The 21,882-nt window shown below is 38.4% G+C and overlaps 1 protein-coding gene across 4 annotated transcripts in view; it reads right to left on the reverse strand.

Annotated features, from left to right (window-relative positions):
* Positions 1-21,882, reverse strand: part of LOC131426486 (uncharacterized) — a 570,323-nt gene that overhangs the window by 35,967 nt on the left and 512,474 nt on the right. For all 4 annotated transcript variants that reach the window (XM_058589253.1, XM_058589255.1, XM_058589256.1 and 1 more), the window contains 3 exons: positions 15,544-15,776; positions 14,451-15,105; positions 3,918-4,247 (listed from right to left, as the gene is read on the reverse strand). In XM_058589253.1, coding sequence (XP_058445236.1) covers positions 3,918-4,247; positions 14,451-15,105; positions 15,544-15,776 — 1,218 coding nt within the window. The remainder of the gene's footprint in view (positions 1-3,917; positions 4,248-14,450; positions 15,106-15,543; positions 15,777-21,882) is intronic.

The raw sequence follows: 21,882 nt of genomic DNA on the forward strand, positions 1-21,882 counted from the left end.
AAAAAAGATCAAAGAAACTGCTAAATAAAAAATGCATAAACTTGATAGATAACATTAAAAACAGATCGAATAATGTAAAAAATTGCAAGAAGAAAACAGGACGCAGAAAGTAAAAATGAAACATAAAAAAATGGAAAGTAGAAAGCAATACAGTTTAACAGAGAAAGAAGAAATTTAAAAAAAATAGAAAGATAAATGGATAAAGCTGATAGCAGAAAGTAAAAAGTAGCAAGAAGAATATATACCATTGCAAGAAGGAAATAGGACGCAGAAAGTAAAAAATAGAAAGTTGAAAATAGCAAGCAAAGTAGTTGAGCAGAAAAAGAAAAAATTAAAATGTATAAAAATGATAGCAGAAAGCAAAACATAGCAAAAATAATATAGGACGCAGTTAAAGAATGAAGTAAAGAGCAGAGAAACCAAGGTAAAAAGGAAGAAGGTAGAACACGAAAGTAGATAGTGGAAAGTAGAAAACCGGTAGAAGAAAGTGAAAAGTTGACGGCAGATAGTAGAAAGTGGAAAGAAGTAAGTAATAGATAGAAAGTAAAAAATGAAAAGTAAAAAGTGAAAAGTAGGAAGCGGAAAGAGGAAAATATAAATAAAAAAAAAGACAGTGAAAAGTATAACTTGGAAAGAAGTTAAGTGGAAAGTAGAAAGAAGTAAGCGGAGAGTATAAAATGGAATGTGGAAAGTAAAAAGTGTAAAGCAGGAAGAGGAAAGTGAAAAGCAGATAGTAGACAGTTGGTAATAGGAAGCGGAAAGTAGAAAGAAGACAGTAGAAACTAGAAAGCATTAATTCATAAGTAAAAAGTGTAATGTAGAAAAGTGAAAAATATGAAATGGGAAAAGAAAGATTTAAACAGAAAAAAAGAAAGTGAAAATAATGAAGCGATAAGTTGCAAGTAGTAAGAACAAATAAGAAAGTAGAAAGCATTATGATGCAATAGCAATATAACAAGAGGATGCTGACAGTAATAAAAGTAAAGTAAAGAGCAGAAGGTGAAAAGTGGAATATAGATAGTATAAACTAAAATTTACAATCTAGACAGTATGTAGTAGAGAGCTGATAGAAGAAGTGAAAAGTTGAAAGCAGATAGTAGAAAGTGGAACGAGGTAAGTAAAAAATGAAAAGTAGAAAGTGAAAAGTAGGAAGTGCAAAGGAGAAAGTGGAAATAAGAAATCAAAAAGTAGAAAGCAGAAAATAGAAGGTTGAACTTAGGAAATGGAAAGTGCAAGTGTAAAACAGAAAATGGAAAGAAGAGGACGAAAAGTAAAAAGCAATAAGTTGAACATAGACAATAGAGAGTAGTAAAAATAAATTAGAAAATATAAACAAGAAAGTAGAGAGTAAAAAGCTGAATTTAAAAAGAAGAAAGTATAAAGTAGATATAATAAACCAAAAAAATCCAAAGTAGAGAGAAAGGAGCAGAAAACTGAAGCAGAAAGTGTCTTGAATCTTGAATCAATAATAATTCATAACACAGAAACAAACAATAAAAAATCAAAACATTAATTTTTATAAAATCCAAAATCTTAGCTGAAAATGTGAAATATGAAAGCTTTCTAGTTCCCACTTTTAACTTCCCGATTTATTTTTCTGCCTTCCGATTGCAAATTCCTATCTTCACAGTTTTGAGTTCTACGTTCTGCGTTTTTTATTTTCTTATTGCTTTCTGCCATCGGAGTTCCACCTTCTCCTTCTTCTTTAGGCTTTTCGATTGCCCTCTAATTTGCGTTCTGGTTTCCGTTTTCTGTCGTTTTTCTACCTACTGATTTCTGTCTTCTGATATCTGCTTTTTATTTCTACTTTTAAGGACTGATTTTAGGCTTTCAGATTTTTAAATACTGAATTTTTAAATCACAGTCGGGTTTTGTTTGCTGTTTTTTTTTCTGTGATTTTTGCTTTCTGCTTTGGTTCTCTTTGGTTTCTAATAACTTCTGATTCTCTTTGTTTTCCTATTCTTCACTGTCTTATTTCTGCTTTCTGATCTCCGCTTTCTGTTCTGTGTCTTCTGTTGCTTTAATGTTGTGTGTTACTTGCTGTGTTCGGCATTTTGCCGTCATTTTTCTGGTTTCTCTGTTTCTCTTGCCTTTTCACATTTAGATTCTGATTTTCAATTGCTGATTTCTGATTTTTTTTTATTCTGCTTATTGCATTCTGCCTCCAGCTTCTAGTTTTTTTACGGAAGCTGTTCTGACTTTTTATTTCTGATTTCTAATGTCCTGATATCATCTTTCTGCATTCTTATTTCCACTTTCTGTCTTTTTTATATCAATTGCTTTTTGTTGTTCGCCTTTTTACGTTTTGCGGTTAGCTTTGCTTTCTGTCTTAAATTTCGTCTTCTAAGCTTTTTGCTTTCTGTCTTAAATTTCGTTTTTTTGTTATCAGCTTCCGACTTTATTTTCTTTGCTTTCGTATTTCTGCTTTACTCTGTCGAAATTCAGATATCCGATTTCTGATTTTCGATTACAGATTTCGGTTTTCCGATGTTCTTTCTTGCGTTTTTACTTTCTTCTTCATTGTTTTATGTCACTTGAGCCTATTTGTTCTGAATATTGATCTCTGATTTTTTCTTTCTTAAGATTTTCGCTTAAAGATCTCGGATTTCGATTTTCGCGTCTCAGTTCCCCCATTTTTTCTTTTCTTTTTAGTTCTGAACTATGATTATTGGATTTAAAAACTTTTCTACGTACTTCTTTCCACTTTCTATTATCTGTTTTCAACTTTGTACTTCTACTATGGGCTTTCTACTTTCTTGTTCATACGTTTTCTTATTATTATTGCATTCGAACTTATTTTAAATTTTTGCTTTTACATATCACATTTTTTTCAGTTCTAATTTCGGATTAAAAAAAATCTTAATTATTTATTTTTGATTTTTTTTTATCTCTTGTGTAGATTTGTAATCTTACACAGCAAAGTCAAAACTTCAAATTTCAAATCCATTGTTCAGATATTGCTTAGATTCTCATCTGAAGAGCGGATGGGATTACTTCTTCCCTGTCTGTTTCGGAGCGGAACCATTTATGTGCCAGTCTTTTTCGAATAATCTTCTTTCGTGCTAGACTTCTTGATCCTCCGGGCCGTGACCGAAAAGCGGACTGCAGTTAGCCCCGGATGTGGTTTTCTCATTCAACCCGGGACCGGCGTGGAGAGATTCTCCAAAATAAATCCTCTAAAAGGGCGTATGTTTTTTTTTTCGTTCAACATCTTCCTGGAATTCAGATCCAAACCACCCGTGCCCAATTATACCTTACCCGTCGGGATAGTCATCCGTTTTTTTTTTGTTTTTTTTTTCTTTCAGTCCGCTGCAATCCCGTTTCAACAAAACCGGTGGACGTGCGGAACTTCGTTTGAAGCCGTGCTGAAGGTATTTTTACACACTACGCGCAACCTAACACAATTCAGTCTTGTTTTTTTTCCGGTCGGCTTGGATGTTATCAAGCAGGCCATGCGAAATTCTTTTTTGAATTCGTGATTGCCATCTGAAAGTTTTCACCTACAGCTACCGGAGCTGGTGGTTTGAAAGTCACGTGTAAAGCGTGTAAACTGGGAAAAAAATATCGCGGGGAAAAATCTTCTGGCTCCGAACCGAACCGAAAAGTAAATATTTTCTCTTGTCCTGGTCTTACTCCGCCGGTGTTCCGCCCTGATGCGCTCGTTTTCGGAGAATTGAATTCACGGTCGCATTGTTTGCTGCCAGCTGATGGGTTATCATTCCACGTGGGATGTTGTTTTCCCTTCCCCAACCGACCGAAGGGTTTTGCTATTCGAGGCACGGAATGTTCCGGTGCTGCCACAAAACGAAGTTGTTTGCCAGCGGCGGCCCAAAAGAAAGTGCAAATTTTTGGGCTTTCGCTCAACCGTCGAGAGATCAACCACTAATTGGCTACCCGCTATTTGACGAAACACCTACCGTTCTGTTTGAAGACAGCCTCGCAGGCATCATCCGCGTCCAGGTGATTCGGTAAGCTGCCGCAAAACTTGTTCCGATCGTGTTGGCCTATTCCGATGCCGCCGCCGCCATTGTTACTGCTGGTCGGATGACAGTCATCATTGGCACCACTGCCGCCGTCCCCAGAGCCATTGACAAGACCGGAAAAATTCCCTCCCGGAGCCAGATCCGGCGGAACGTTGGTTTTGATTCCCCCGATCAGATGGTTGTTGTTGTTGTTACTGCTGCTGTTGTTGTTATTGTTGATGTACTGATACTGATACGATTGGGTTTGGTCCGACTTGAGGTTATCTGTGGGGGGTGGAAAAAGTTTTCGGTTAGTCGTTATAGTTAGGGAAAAAGGGGTGACGTAAGCGAAACACTAAAGCAATCAAGGGAGGCTTTGAGAAATGTTGGGCTAAAACTTTGTGATTGGGCATTGTCAATGGAATCAGGCGTTGGAAGTGAATATTCGAGCTGCTAAGGACCCAATTAAGGGATTGTTGGATCGTTCCGTTTGTAGTAACTCAACACAACACACAGCAACAAACACGAATCCCAGAGAGAAAGACATTCGTTGGAATTGTTTGACTTTCTTCCGTTCTTTACTGTCGGAGAACCGACTGCCGAGGGCTGAAAGTCAGCCGGCTTCCGGATGAAATCCGGGAGAGAGAGAGAGAGAGAGTGGTGGGAAAAAATTCCCAGACATTACCATGGTAATCGTATGCAGATCTCATCACCATCTCGGGCCAGGACTCGGCCAGCTCTGCTGGTGTCGTCAGCTTTTCTCGTTGGTTACTGTTGTTGTCCTGAATATATATATATATATAGATGTACACTTTTTTGTTCGACCAACACGGACCAACCACCGGGGAGAACGCGACGCAGTTGGCAAACGAGAGCTTAATCCAATTGAAAACAACGGTTAACGAGCGTAGAACTTTATGACGGCGAATGTGTTCTGGGGCCGAGTTCCATTTGTTTGCGGGGGGAAATTTAAAACAGGAAAGAAAAACAATGTTTCGTATTTTACTGATTAAGTTGTTGAGGTTCTGATTTTGGTTTTCCCCCCTTCCGGGAGATTTTCCCTGTAATGGATGCGATTCGGAACTGACAGATCGAGTCTCAGCAGGCCATGCCGTTTTGATAGTAAATAGTAAACAAATTGAAACTTTGGAACTACTCGAGAAAACCCTAAGAGTTGGGGACCTGATCCATTTTACTGAGAAAATATTAGCTTTCTTTCTCCAATAAGTGAAAAAGTCGCCCATGTTCCCATAACGGACCATAATCCAGATCCCTAATAAACAATTCAGGTATACAATTCGGGTCCAGATTTCCGGTCCTGAATCTAGAATTCAGATTCAGAATCTAAAATCCAGCACCCAAATCCTAGTTCAGGATTCAGGTCAACAATGCTGGTTCCAAAGGCAGGCTCACAGAATTCAACCCATATTTAGGATCCAGATCTAGAATTTAGGATTGGGATCTAAGTTCAGAGTCCGAATTGAGGTTCATAATTCAGACCAAGAATTAAGGTTTAGGACTCAAATTCAGGACTAAAATACAAATTCTGAATCCAGAACTCAGGTCCCATATCCAGGTTTAGAATACAATTCAAGATCCAAAGGTCAGGTCAAGAATCCAGACCCGCTGTTCAAGTCTACGACCAGAATTCAAGTATTCCTTAATTTCAAATTCAGGTCCAGAATCCAGGTTCCGAACTCAGATCCAAAATCCAATGCCAGTTTAGAGTTCAGAATCTAGGTCTAGAATTTAAAACTGGAATTTAGGCTCAGAATCTTTGTTAAGGTTCGGAATTTAGATTAGGAATCTAAGGTACGGAACTCATGTTCAGGGCCAGTATTTTGGTTTTCTATGTCATCCAATATTAGAATTCAGAACCATAATCCAGATCCCAAATCAACAATTCAGGTCATGGATTCAAATCGAGGACTAGAACTCAGGGTCAAGACTTACGTCTCAAATCCAGGCCAAGAAGGAAGAGTTCAGATCCCAAATCCGGGTTTCAGGTCTCGAATTCAGATTTCAAGTCCAGAATTCAGTACCCGAATCCATGTTCACTATCCAAGTTCATGATTCAGGTCAACAATACTGGTTCCGAATTCAGGTTCAGAATTCAACCCAGATTTAGGATCCAGGTCTAGAATTCAGGATTGAAATTTTGAACCAGAGTCCGTGTTCATGTTCAGAATTCAGATCAAGAAATTTGGTCAAGGGCCAGAATACAGACTCCGAATCTAGAGCTCAGGTCCCGAATAAAGGTTCAGAATACAGATCCAGAATTCAGTTCTAAGTCCAAAGGCCTACGTTCAAAATTCATGTTATCCAATTTCAGAATTCAAGTTCAGAAACCAGGTCCATAGTCCACAATTCAGGTCCCAAATCGAGAATCCAGGATACCTAGCCTTGGTATCACATTCCTGTAGTGGAATTTGACCTTCTGTTTCAACAGACCCAGGTTGGCGGTTCAATGCATAGGACGCTGGTCTTACAAGCCAGTTGTCGTATGTTCGAGCCCCGACCTGGAAGGATTCTTAGTGTCAGTAGGATTCATAGTACTAGCCATGTAATGATTCTGTACACTAAGAATCGGCTGCGAAGTCTGTTAAACAGAAAGGCCAAATTCCACAAAAGGAATGTAATGCCAGGACTTCGCTTACCATTGAAAAAGGAGAGCTCCGAAACAAAATAACACCAAATACTTTTCATAAATTATTTTACAGAACGATGAAGTGTGCCTTTTTTTCTTCGCACAGTATATGCCGTGTTTGCTGTTGACCAAAAACGAGAAAGTGTTGCTGATTCTGAGCGGCGCTTGTCCATGTTTAAACGTAACAAACCGGAATTTTTGCGTCGATATGTGACAATGGATGAAACAGGGATTCATCACTTCACCCCGAAATCAAAACGATCGCTGTAAAGGTTATGGCCTCGGAATGTTGAGATGTGCGGGATGAAATATTTATCGACTATCTTGAGAATCTTGAGAATGGAAATACCATTAACAGTGAATATTATATAGTGTTCGTTTGAAGGCTGAAATTGCAAAGAAACGACCGCATAGGGCAAAGGAAAAAAATTTCTTTCATCAAGACAACACACCGTCACAAGCCAATCAAAACAATGGCAAAACTACATGCATTGAACTTCGAATTGTTCCCACGTCAACCTTTATTCGCCAGATTTGGCTCCCAGCGACTACTGGCTGTTCGCAGGTCTGAAAAAAATTGCTCGACGTTAAGAAAATTCGCACGAATGAAGAGGTTATCGCTCAAACTGAGGCCTATTTTGAAGAAAAAGAAAAATCGTTCCACAAAAGTGGTAAAGACTGTCCCAGAAAGTATGGACGCACTTTGATTTCGCTGTAAATAATTCACAAGTGTTAGATATTCAATTTTTTTTTTCGATATACTGATAATATAAAACTACAACAACAGAATATTATTCTCAACATTTGCTACTTAGCCATTGTAGACTAGCTGGCGCACCTTCTTGCGAACGTTCCTCAATAAATTCCGTACAGCCTTCTTGGCGACAAGTTTTGACACTTTTTCCCAATCTTTTTCGAACTGTTGAATGGTTTCGGCTGCCGAGACATGTTTCCTAAGATGTGCCTTCGTTAATGCCCAAAATTCCTCAATTGGTCGAAGTTGTGGGCAATTTGGTGGATTCATGTCTTTTGGGACGAAAGTGACATTTTTGATAGTATACCATTCTACCGTTGATTTCGAGTAGTGGATCCTTGTGGCTTCGAATCATGGGTAGAAGTCGTTTTTGTAAACATTCCTTGATGTATATTTCGCTGTTCATTGAAGCAGTGGTGAAGGGTTTCGAAATTTTACCGCAGCTACAAATTGCTTGCCGACCATAGCTTTCTTACCAAATTTTTCGACTTCAATCGATGTCTCGGACTGGTTTAACACTTGCCCTTCTCGCAATGTTTAATATTGTGGTCCCGGCAAGGATTTGTAATCGAGTTTCACGTAGGTTTCATCGTTCATGATTAGGCGTTTTAGTTTTCAACTTCGCGCGGATTTCGCGCATTTTAATTTTGAATTTTTTCGTAACAACCCTGAAAATTTGCTTTTCGCACTTGATCTTTGTTCGACGCCACCTTCGATCTAAAAGCTAAATTTGTTTTACACAATGTCCATCAGTTCGACCACAGAATTCTAGTATGGCTCCAAATTTCAGTGTTATACAATATATCATAGAAATTGTACATTTCAGTCGGTCGGGAATAAAACATAGCTTATCGAAAAAAACTTACTTCACTAAACCCTTCCCAGGACACATTTTACATAACGGCTGGGCCCACAGCTGCAAAGTAATCATCATCCACGTCCAGCGCCAGCTGCGTTCGTTTGGAAATCGTCGCAGTAGGTGACAATGCAAAAAACAGGGAAAACCTTATCACAAATGACAGTCGGAAATGTCATCCAGCTCTAGCAGTAAATCGATTCCGTGGAAAATAATAAATTTTTCCAAAGCACCATCCGCTCACCAAAACGAAGTAAAACAATGGCACAAGAGAGCAACGGAAACAGATGATGGCGGTGCAAAGGACGAGCAAAAAAAAAAGAAAGCTAATTTATTTCAAATCGTCTATTTACTCTTCCGCGCGTTGGTCTCGCGGGTTTCGTGTGTTCGGACGGAAGCTGGTATAGAAATAACTTGAGAGCACCGAACAAAGCGTCTCCCGGTGGAGTGGTACTTAATTTTGTTTTATCTCGAAACAAACGATTCCCGGCGTTCCACTCAAGCAAGTCAAGCACAGCAAGCAAGAGGAGGAAGGGGTCGAATGGAAATTCACAATCAATTCCACCTTCTACTTGGCAGGGCTTATTACGAAATGCCAAATGAATGAATGAATGAACGAATGCCGAAGCACGCAATATTGGACGAGGAAATTGTAATCGGCTGTTTGATGAAGATGGTTCCCATCATCGTCACTTGGTTTTCGGGTGGGAGTCAGATTGGGACGGGACGGGTCGGATCCGGTCGGTCCGGTGTTCTTCGATCGGCATCAGAGTCCATTCAAAGTGGACAATTGTTACTTTCGGGTGCTTTATTTGCTCGTTAACCATTATACCGCAGCTTATCCCGGGGTCCACGAGGATGGAAAGGTCTAGAAGATGGACTTTGTTTCCTTGCTTTCGGTTGGTCGGATAATTTTCGGTAATGCCGGTCTCGGTCCATTCGCCGAAATTGAGAATCATCTTAATTTGCTATCATATGACGCGGCTCGTTTCGGTTATTTTTTTTGTATTTTGTTCCCAGTTCCCTGAATGGATCCAGTCGACCCGATCACGATTCGTAAGTTTTAATTAAATTTGCACTACGACCGGACACTCTCGTTTGGAATATTTTACAAGCTACCGTGCGTCTCCGTGAGGTTGCTTGCATTCGGTGGAGCAGGCAAATGGCAAAAAAAAATGGTAAACACATTCAGTTCCTAGCAAAACCAGCTGTTTTACGGTTGAATCCCACCGCGAACCAACTTCCGACGGAAAAGTGCAGCTGCCCGGGGCAAGTTTTAATATTAATCCTTTAATTTCAATTTAACTCCTCTTATTTACGAGGAGCAACTCCGAACGAGGTTCGAAATGGCAAATAGAAAAGCGGTCTCCACGTGCATCCGATGGTGGAATTTGCTCACGTACCCCGTGCCAACGACGACAACGCAATGAACCGGAAACCGGTTCCGCTTAGTCGGGAGCTTCGGTTACTTTTTGGTTCGAATTTGGGACACCGACCGACCGACAGACCGACCAACCGACGGACGGCATCTGCTTCGCGTTGCGTGAATCTCGTAGCAGGCGTGGGCTTGTCTCGTGTAATTAAATTACAATATTAATTAGCACTGGGGTTGGCAGAGTATCGGGGTTTCGGAACTCCAGGCAATGACAACGAGTTGCTGAAAATCCAGGCAAGCTTCGAGATTTGAGACTGTTTTCGGTTTGTTTTTTTTTTGCCATCTAATCGAATGCAATTTTTGGCATTTTTTTTTTGTTCAAACGGAATTGTTCAAATTCCGATTCAATAGAAATTTCACAATAATCAACAAGCAAACGATCACGATTGGTTATTTTGTACACTTATTTAAATTTTCGAAAAAAAGCAGAACTTGAGACCGCATGTTTTTTTACGGAAATAAAATGATTTCCCAGTACCGAATAATGTGCGTTATTTAGAGTACCGCAAAGGAATCGATTTAGTGCTCATAAATATTTCTTATTTTTTCGTTTCGTCTTCCACTTACCAGTGCATTAGCAGTTTATATTAAACTGATACTGTCACTTTACGGATAGTACTGTTTGCAAATCATTTTTTTTTGCAACGAAACGGTATTTCTAGTGGTTTATCGTTAAGTGGCGTTAGCAGCTCAACATATATGAATTTAGAAACTGAACTCAGGAACTGGATTCTGGTTGGCAGTTGATTTTCAGTTACTGAATTCCGGTCCGGGTTTAAGTTTTAAAATTCGAGTCCGAAATTTGGCAACAAAATTCAGTTACACTTGTAGAATTGAGAAACTAAACTTAAGAACCAAGTCTTAGACCTGCATTCTGAAGCTGAATTCTGAATCTGGTTTATGAAATGCATGTCCCAGAAAGTATAGACGCAACCAAAAACCGCTGCCATTTCGCAATGATTCAGAATCTGTCAATTTTTATGGCTGCGTCCGGTTGTTTACACTCTTCTCTAACCACTTGTGCAGTTGTTTATTCGTTTTCATTAGTTTGTTTCGAAATGCGTGGACTCTCAGCAGAACAACGTCGCAAAATTGTGCAGAAATGGTGCACAGAACGCGGACTGTCACTGAGAAAGATAGCAACAATGGAAGGAATAAGTGAAAAAGCCGTGCGAAATGCAATCAGGAAGTTCGGTGAGGATAACACCTTTGAGGATAAACCGAAAACGGGATAAACGTATACTGAAAGGCGTTCGAGCAAAAGAAAGAGGTTTTAGTTCGGGATGTGGTAAAAAAAGTGGGCACTACGAAGTCAAATGTTCTTCGTACTAAAAAACGTTTGAATCTTCGAACCTATAAGAAGCAGAAACAACCAAAACGTAGTCCGAAACAAGAAGCATCGATCAGGCTTTGTACTGCATAATCATGGACGACGAAACCTACGTGAAACTCGATTACAAATCCTTGCCGGGACCACAATATTATACGATGCGAGAAGGGCAAGTGTTAAACCAGTCCGAGACATCGATTGAAGTCGAAAAATTTGGTAAGAAAGCTATGGTCTGGCAAGGAATTTGTAACTGCGGTAAGATTTCGAAACCCTTGATCACCACTACTTCAATGAACAGCGAAATATACATCAAGGAATGTTTACAAAAACGACTTCTACCCATGATTCGAAGCCACAGGGATCCTGTTGTCTTCTGGCCAGATTCTGCTTCTTGTCACTACTCGAAATCAACCGTAGAATGGTATACTACCAAAAATGTCACTTTCGTCCCAAAAGACATGAATCCACCAAATTGCTCACAACTTCAACCAATTGAGGAATTTTGGGCATTAACGAAGGCACATCTTAGGAAACATGTCTCGGCAGCCGAAACCATTCAACAGTTCGAAGTTCGAAGATTGGAAAAAAGTGTCAAAACTTGTCGCCAAGAAGTCTGTACGGAATTTAATGAGGAACGTTCGCAAGAAGGTGCGCCAGCTAATCTACAATGGCTAAGTAGCAAATGTTGAGAATAATAATCTGTTGTTGTAGTCTAATATTATCAGTACATCGAATAAAATTTGAATATCTAACACTTGTGAATTATTTACAGCGAAATTAAAGTGCGTCCATACTTTTTTTTTTATTTCGTCAAGCAAATGTAGACTACATGTAAATGGTTTACAATGTTTACTTAGATACTACGCATTATTTCTACGACTAAGCTGTAATTTCATTTCATTTTTGGACATACCAAGGTCAAGATATTCGCAATATTGATTGTAGTGGCGCATTATACGATTGATTGGGCTATATTTTGCATAATTTGTTCTAGTGTTTCTTTCTAAAATTAATTTCCTGGTTCGTAATTGACGGCTAGGTGTATAAAAATTTAGTTGCGATAATAAAGAAGGTGATTGAATGCGTTGAGAAATAATGTCGCTGATAAAATAAAGCATTGCAAGGTCACGGCGTTCTTTAAGTGTTTGAATATTGATGAGCATGCAGCGTGCTTCATATGGTGGTAAAGGAAATGCTGTCCAGTTTAATTTACGAAGTGCATATAAAAGAAATTGTTTTTGAATAGATTCGATGCGCTCTTCGTGAATAATATTGTATGGATTTCATACTAGGCTGCAATATTCCAAAATACGAGATTACGCCTAAATCTCTTACAATTTTACATTTTTCTTACAAGTTGATTTCCTAGATGTATGTTTGTGGATATAGTTTCATTTTTCGTACTGAAAGTTATTGAGTTACATTTTTTCACATTGAGTTGAAGTAGACTTTTGCAGCACCAAATGTGGAATAGATTGATTTCGTTCTGGAATATTACAGCGTCGTTGATATTTTTTATTTCCATGAAGAGTTTCATGTCGTCGGCATATATAAGCACTTTCAGATTGTTGAGTATGAAGGAAATGTCGTTTATATGTAAAATGAAAAGGAGAGGCCCTAAGTGAGAACCCTGAGGTACGCCAGATGTTACATTAATTGGTTCAGACAGAATGTTTTGGAAGCGGACTACCTGTACACGATTCGTTAAGTATGATTTGAGCCATTCAAGAAGAGTATGTTTTATGCCATATTTTTGTAGTTTGTGTAGAAGTAAAGGTATGTCAATACGGTCGAAGGCTTTGCTAAAGTCAGTGTAAAGAGTTTCTACGTAGTTTCCGGCGTCCATTGCATTCAGAGTGAATGTCATAAATTCTAAAAGATTTGTTCTAGTTGAGCGGCCTTTAAAAAAGCCATGTTGTTTGTTTGTTATTACATTTTTAAGTTGATGAAAAAGTTTTTCGTTTGCAATTTTTTCAAATAATTTTGGAATGCATGAGATAATGGCTATTCCACGGTAGTTCCGAATGTTAGATTTTGCACCAGATTTAAATATTGGTACAAGAAAGGAAGATTTCCATGCTTTAGGAAAAGTACATTTATTAAGTGATAAGTTAAAAAGTAGTTGTAGTGGTAGTGTAAGTTCTTCAGCAAGATTTTACAAGTCTTTACTTGTATTTACCCTTGAATTTCTAATTTGCACCCGTATACAGAAAATAAAGATGTGTTCCACATCAAAAGAGTTTTTTTTAGTTTTGCAGATATTTACGCAAATTTCCGCGTAAAAAGAGACCTCAGTGTACCGATATAATATATCCCAATTTGTTGTATAACGTTCGCTGTTGTTTCGATCTTCAGTGGTTGTTATTGGTTAACTTAGTTGTATTGTTGTTTCTGTAATAAGCAGGGGTACGGCTAAACTGACATTTAACCAGTTGATTTTCATAGGTTACCAATGATTCTCCGCAAGTACAGGACGCCTTGTCGTAAGATGACGTAGGAAGGAACGTGAACAATTTTTTATGTATGAAGCATTTTATCCAAATGTTTTACCAGTAAAAACCGACAAAATAATATAAGACTAACTTTCAGGAAGCATATGTTGCACACAGAAAAAATTAATAACAAATTTCAGAAACACCAGATATATGCCACTCCGAGAGCTGGTGTTCGGAATCGAATACAATGTTTTAGTTTGTTTTAAATTGATCAAAAATCCATCCCCAGTTTGGAATGCCCAAGGCAAAATATGTTTTTTTTAATAAAATCCTATCAAAAGCAGCGGTGGGAATAACCAACGATAAAAAGTTGAGAACCGGTCAAATGAAAAGTTCCGAGGGAACAGCTGCAGGTTACAAACACACACACACAGTCAAACATACAGGTAAGCTGAAACGAACTCCCGTCGGATCCATCATCATTCGGAAAAGTTGAACTGTTAAATTTAATCACTGTTGCTGTTTAGCTTCTGTTTCCGCACCAACAAGCTTAAGCGCGGTAATTTAATTACAGTTTGGCAATTTCCGGTTTTGGATTTCAGTCGGTTTCTTTTTCTTTTTGCTTCAAATCTGCAATACGTTAAAATCGAAGTCCCTCGGAACCTTCGACGCCGTCGAGTTCGGTGAAATGGACGAAATTGAATTACATCAATTCGACACCGCGTCCCGTCGTGCCGGGCGCCGCGCGATGGCTGCTATTTTCGAGCACGTGGAACAGATTGGAAAACTTCGACCGGACCTGATCCGGTCCCGGTCCGGGTCCGGGTTTTATGCGATTTGATATTTTTTTTCTGTCCCGATTTTCGCATAATAAAGGCGTTATTTTTTCGTCCTACCCAGGCCGATCGTCGGTCCCGGAGGGAGAAATTCTTTCGAAAATAAAAAAAAAAAAGAACACGGAACATTGAATTTTTGAATGTCACTTCACTTCAAAAGACTGCTAGTCGAGTAAAATTAGTCTATAAACTTACCAGTCGATTGTGCCCGCCGGCCCGTCAATCCTTTCTCGTGATGCCGGGATACGTTGGATCCCATGATGGTGGCGATATTTTCACTACTATTAATCCCAGTAGGCTTAATTAAATTCTCTTCGTCGTCGTCGTCGTCATCGGCAACATCATCGCAACCGTCGACGTCGTCGTCGTCGTCGTCATCCAACGAAGCGCGGAGCACTAGATCGCTGTCCGGAAATGGGCGTTGATGGTCCGAAATCAGTTCGCTTAAGCTTCTACACTCAATTTCATTAGCACTGGACTTTGGCTGTTCGTTTTCGACTAGCAGGACAAACTGAGTATGGTAATTACCAGAGTTCGGCAGTTGATCTTCTTCTTCTTTTTCTGCTGCTCCCCGTTCCTCCCGCAAGCAACGAACCTTTTTACTGGGTACTTCACTACCGGAGTCCTGCTGCTGCTGCTGCTTCTGACTGAGTGGCACTGATGGCGTCGATGGCGAATGCCGCGGAATGGCACATTTGTTTTCACTACCGGCACTGGAAGTGACCGCGAAATTACTCTCACTTTGGTTTTGGTTTTTAGTGGTTTTGCAGTTCCTTTTATGGTGAGAGCTGGCGCTGCTTCCGCCGGCGCCTCGGAGCGACGCCAGACGCTGGACTAATTTGAATAGGACCTGTGCGAAAACAAAAGATGGGCTGGATTAGAGTTTGAGCAATTGGACCTGGTTCTGGTGTTGTGGCGTGAATTTTTATTCAAAACTAAATTCTAGTTGAGGGCAGAAAAAAATGTGCCTATTGGAACTGTTTCGTTAACGAGTTAAAGTCTTATTATTAGTATTATTTTTTTTTCAACACAGAAACAAGACAAATATTGAAAACTAAGACAGAACTTTAAATTAGATATTTTCTTTCGACCGAGAAAATGCTCTATCAAAGGACCCGTAGCTAAAGTACCTACGATTTCATTATTTGCTCAATTGATCAGATATCGCAAGTTACATTCACAACCATACACAATCATCGACCTCTTCGTTTGTTCCCTATCATTAACCAGATGTCGACATTTGAGCTTAACACAGAACCTTGTAGAACCACCCCTGTAGAACGCTCACCTGATCGGTTGCTGCGACGGTTCCGGCCAGAAACGATGACGACGATGAAGAACCGGAGCTGCTATGCTGGGACTTTCGGCACTTTTTTCCGGTAGATCTGTACCAAGCACCGATGGAACAGGGATTGCGTTTCACACCACCGGCAGTTTTTCCAGCAGCCGAAGCCGAAGCGCCGGATTCGATGGCGATCGCTGGCGCCTGCTGCCAGTCACTATCGGCGATTATTTGGTCACCTGAGCGGAAAGAGATGGTAAACATGTAAAAATATGTAATCGGGTTTATTTTCAAAATGAATTAATGATGATAATATGAGTTTTTGCAATGATTAAATGGAAACATATATTAAAGAAGCCAAATGAATCGCCGAAAAGATGTTTTTATTTTGGAAAAAGATACACTGAGAGGCAGGACTCGAACCTGCGTTCTTATGCAAACCATCCAGAAGCGTTTTCCATTTCCGCCACCCTGAGCTATGATAGATCCCATTCATTTGGCTTCTTTAATGTATATTTATACTTAATTATTGCAAAAACTAAATTTAGTTATGGCAACTTTACGTCAAACCAACTGAGAAACAATAAATCGTTAAAAACAATTACGAAATTTAATTTTCCGTAACAATCTGCTTCTGGCAGGAAAGGGCAGACTATCAAAACAGTCTTCATAGGGTCTGTCGCTGACGATAGCCAGGCAGCGACTGGCACAGTAGAGAAGCAGCGATGCCAGATAGTAATAGTGTCATTTCCGTAGATTGGCATTTTTCTCGGAAGCTCGCACGGTGAAAAGCTTTTTTTTTTTGCTCGCCTGACAAAACTAGTTTCCGTAACAGATCGGCTGAAAAGTTCGTATCGTTTTTATGAGAGGGCGCCACTAGAATTAAATACATACCATTTTCAGTTAGTACCAACCTTCAAAAAATACGTGTATAAATTTGACAGCTGTCTGATTATTAGTTTGTGAGATATTGCATTTTGAGTGAAGCTACTTTTGTTATTGTGAAAGAAATGGAAAAAAAGGAATTTCGTGTGTTGATGAAACACTACTTTTTGATGAACAAAAGTGCCGCCGATACCAAAAAATGGCTTGATGAGTGTTATCCAGACTCCGCACCGGGCGAAGCAACAATTCGTAAGTGGTTTGCAAAATTTCGTACTGGTCATATGAGCACCGAAGACGATGAACGCAGTGGACGTCCAAAAGAGGCTGTTACCGATGAAAACGTGAAAAAAATCCACAAAATGATTTTCAATGACCGTAAAGTTGATCGAGATAGCTGACACCCTAAAGATATCAAAGGAACGTGTTGGACATATTATTCACGAATATTTGGATATGAGAAAGCTTTGTGCAAAATGGGTGCCGCGTGAGCTCACAATCGATCAAAAACAACAACGAATTGATGATTCTGAGCAGTGTTTGGAGCTGTTATATCGAAATAAAACCGATTTTTTTCGTCGATATATAACAATGGACGAAACATGGCTCCATCACTTCACTCCGGAGTCCAATCGACAGTCAGCTGAGTGGACTGCACGCGATGAACCGACCCCAAAGCGTGGAAAGACTCAACAATCGGTCGGTAAGGTTATGGCGTCTGTATTTTGGGATTCGCATGGTATAATTTTCATCGACTACCTTGAAAAGGGAAAAACCATCAACAGTGACTATTATATAGCGTTATTAGAGCGTTTGAAGGACGAAATTTAAAAAAAAACGGCCTCATTTGAAGAAGAAAAAAGTTTTGTTTCATCAAGACAATGCAACGTGTCACAAGTCGATGAAAACCATGCTGAAATTGAACGAATCGGGCTTCGAATTGCTCCCTCATCCACCGTATTCTCCAGATTTGGCCCCCAGTGACTTTGTTTACGGATCAGTAGATTTTTTTTACGGATCCGTAGATCCGTAGAAAATGTTCGAATCCGTAGATCTACGGAGATTTCCGTAGATCTGACATCGCTGTAGAGAAGGCCACAAGCGATTATAAATATACTCTCCTACTCAGTGCTTGAGCGGAAAACAGGTATAGAGCGAGAAGACTAGTGTTTGTTGTCTGATGAACTGAGAAGATGTTTGGATATAAGGGGTACCGGTCGTGAGGCGGCTAACTGAGATGTTATTATGGAAATGTGTCTATCATAGCTCAGGGTGGCGGAAATGGTAAACGTTTATGCACGGTTTGCCTAAGAACGCAGGTTCGAGTCCTGTTTCTGAGCGTATCTTTTTTTTTTAAATCAAAAAATCATCTTTTCTGTAAGTTTCTCATTCCATTTGGCTTCTTCAATATATGTTATTACTTGATCACTTAATCATTGCAAAACTGAACTTAGTTATGATGACTTTACGCCAAACCAACTAAAAATCAATAAACCGTTAGGTGGCGTTAGCAGTTCAACATAAACTGCTGACGCACTGATGAGCTGAATGCGAAACGTAAAAAAATGAAAACTAGTTATGTGCACTTTAGCACAAAACGGTACACATGAGGTACCAAACCCCTAAATGAATAAATCGATGACAAAACAGAAAATAACGATGAAATTTTTCAAATACTTCTGTAGAATGCATCCTTTTTGTAAAATAACTAGCATTTATTTTCTTAAATTCATCAACAGTATCATCTGATAGTAGACAAGAGATGATTATTTCCTTAATTTTACAAGCCCTTTCTCGCTTGAAGATATATACAAGCGACTCGGATGGTCGCCGTTTAGTATTCTTCCGAAGCAAAATTGACGAATGTTTCAATCTGGAGCAAGTTTTGGCACCTGTAGAAATGACCTTCAGGTTAGTTTTTGGGTCGGGTTTCAGGTTCAAATACCCTACCCTTCTCTATAGGCTGCATAGGAAAGGGTAGAAATCGCTTCTTTGAGTATCTATTTATTTATTTATTTATTTCGTCAAGCAAATGTAGATTACATATAAATTGTTTACAATGTTCACTTACATACTACGCATTATTTCTACGACAAAGCTGAGATTTAATTTGATTTTTAAACATAGTAAGGTCATAATATTCGCAGTATTGATTGTAATGGCGCATTATTCGATTGACTGGACTGTATTTTGCATAATTTGTTCTAGCTTGTTTTTCTAAAAATAATTTCCTGGAACGTAATTGACGGCTAGGTATATAAAAATTTAATTGCGATAATAATGGAGCTGATTGAATGCGTTGAGAAATAATGTCGCTGATAAAATAAAGCATTGCAAAGTCGCGGCGTTCTTTAAGTGTTTGTATATTGATGAGCATGCAGCGTGCTTCATATGGTGGTAAAGGAAATGCTGTCCAGTTTAATTTACGAAGTGCATATAAAAGAAATTGTTTTTGAATAGATTCGATGCGTTCTTCGTGAATAATATTGTATGGATTCCATACTAGGCTGCAATATTCCAAAATAGGTCTGACATATGTAGTGTATAATAACTAATAGTACTGTTGTTGTACCGTTGAATTCCACTATGTTATATCACGTCATTACACTCTCACAAAGTCACTATTTTCACAGTCACTATTTTTCCGAAAGTGTATCAAACGTTATAATACAGATACGTATTTCGGAATGCTATTTGCATCCTTCTTCAGTGTATCGGTTTTATAAGTTTACTGAAGAAGGATGCAAATAGCATTCCGAAATACGTATCTGTATTATAACGTTTGATACACTTTCGGAAAAATAGTGACTGTGAAAATAGTGACTTTGTGAGAGTGTAATGACGTGATATAACATAGTGGAATTCAACGGTACAACAACAGTACTATTAGTGACAACATTCTACTAACAGCTCAAACAGAAATTTAGTGAGTGTATAATAATTTAATTGTGTATGGGTCCTGAAAGTTATGACTGAAGCGTTTAATAAAGCCCAGCATGCTATTAGCTTTATTGATTATGGTATTGTAGTGTTCCACAAAAGTGAGCTTGGAGTCTAAGATTACCCCTAAATCTCTTACAATTTTACATTTTTCTACAAGTTGATTTCCTAGATGTATGTTTGTGGGTATAGTTTCATTTTTCCTACTGAAAGTTATTGAGTTACATTTTTTTACATTAAGTTGGAGTAGACTTTTGCAGCACCAAATGTAGAATAGATTGATTTCGTTCTGGAATATTACAGCGTCGTTGATATTTTTTATTTCCATGAAGAGTTTCATGTCGTCGGCATATATAAGCACTTTCAGATTGTTGAGTATGAAGGAAATGTCGTTTATATGTAAAATGAAAAGGAGAGGCCCTAAGTGAGAACCCTGAGGTACGCCAGATGTTACATTAATTGGTTCAGACAGAATGTTTTGGAAGCGGACTACCTGTACACGATTCGTTAAGTATGATTTGAGCCATTCAAGAAGAGTATGTTTTATGCCATATTTTTGTAGTTTGTGTAGAAGTAAAGGTATGTCAATACGGTCGAAGGCTTTGCTAAAGTCAGTGTAAAGAGTTTCTACGTAGTTTCCGGCGTCCATTGCATTCAGAGTGAATGTCATAAATTCTAAAAGATTTGTTCTAGTTGAGCGGCCTTTAAAAAAGCCATGTTGTTTGTTTGTTATTACATTTTTAAGTTGATGAAAAAGTTTTTCATTTACAATTTTTTCAAATAATTTTGGAATGCATGAGATAATGGCTATTCCACGGTAGTTCCGAATGTTAGATTTTGCACCAGATTTAAATATTGGTACAAGAAAGGAAGATTTCCATGCTTTAGGAAAAGTACATTTATTAAGTGATAGGGTAAAAAGTAGTTGTAGTGGTAGTGTAAGTTCTTCAGCAAGATTTTTTAAAAATATTGGTGGTATACTGTCCGGTCCGGGTCCTTTTGAGGCGTCTAAGTTTTTCAGTGCTGTCGAAATGTCATGTTCTGATAGATAGTTTACAGAGATGGAGTTGGAAAATGCAGGTATGAAAGAGAAGTATTCACGGTCACGGTCAGTTTCTGAATAAGATGTATATACTTCTTGGAAAAAATTTGCAAAGTGATTGCAGATTTCTGTACTATTTTTCCCTACATGTTCGTCGAGGTGCATTTGAGATGGAAAATTGTTGCTTTTTAGTTTAGTTTTTGTGTAGTTAGAAAAGTTCTTAGGGCAAGTCTTTATTTCGTTTTCAATTTTGCGGTTATATTCTTCATGTGCTGTGTTAATGGTTATTTTAAGTTGATTGCATAGATTTAAGTAATTTTGAAGATGAGCGTCACTTTTTTCTTGTTTGTAAGTTTTGTGTGCTTTTTGTTTCCTATTTTTCAAATGTTTTAGTTGTGAATTGAACCATACAGGTAATTTGCTGTTATGATTTTTTCTTCTTCTTTTCATAGGCAAAGTTTCGGCTAATATTTTGTTTATAATGTGATAAAATTTGTTTGCTTTGTTTACTTCGACGTCGACATTTCCTTCTGTACTCAGTATGTTCCGCCAATTTATTATACTTAGTCTACACTTGACTACTTCAAAGTCAATTTTATTGTATTCCGGCACTTCCTCATATTCCAAGTCGTAGGGAAGGGATGCATTGTGTGTAAATAATGAATATTCAATTGCGGTGTGAAATGCTTCATTTTTCCATAATGGCAGGTTTGATGCATTCACACAAAAGTCTTCTGTGCAATTTGTGAAAAGAAGGTCTAAATATGCGTTTTGTTGATTTTTTACGGAGTTTACTTGATGTAGACCAAAATTAGAAATTTTGTCGAAAAAGTAGTGCAATGTTTCGTTTTCTCCTACGACTGGAAGTAAGATTGATTCATTTTCAATGTCAGAAATGAAGTCCGCATTACGTTGATTGAAGTCGCCAAAAATATTAAGCTTTACTTCAGGTTCCATATTCGAAATAATTGTGTCTAAAGATTGAAAGAATAATTCAAAAGAGAATTTGTTCGCATTTTCGGGTGGGAAGTAGACAGAGCAGTAAATATGTTCTTCTCCCAATATTGAGACTTTGGCCCATACATGCTCAAATTCTTTATATTTAGGAGTAATAATTTCTTCAGAAGTAAAGCAAGAGTTAATGGCTATAAGGACTCCACCTCCAGATTTTTTCTGACAGAGAGATAAATTTCGGTCGTGCCGAAATACGTTAAAATTATTTCCAAATACTTCTTCGCTTCTTACACTTTCATCCCAGCTGCTTTCAGTTCCAAGGATTACGTCGAAAGAGGAGGTTATTAAATTTTGGTGAATTTCTTTCATTTTGGCCGGGCTTTTCATGCGGTTGAAATTTTGGCAATAGACCAAAATTTCAGTCACATTTTGTTTGTGAAGCGAAGAAGTTTTTGAGAATTCTGGAATACTTACATTACTAATTCTTGTTTCTATTCCTTCGTCAAAGGGCGTCGTTATTTCCGAAA

This window comes from Malaya genurostris, chromosome 1 (genome assembly GCF_030247185.1).
Source record: "Malaya genurostris strain Urasoe2022 chromosome 1, Malgen_1.1, whole genome shotgun sequence".
Classification (NCBI taxonomy): domain Eukaryota; kingdom Metazoa; phylum Arthropoda; class Insecta; order Diptera; family Culicidae; genus Malaya; species Malaya genurostris.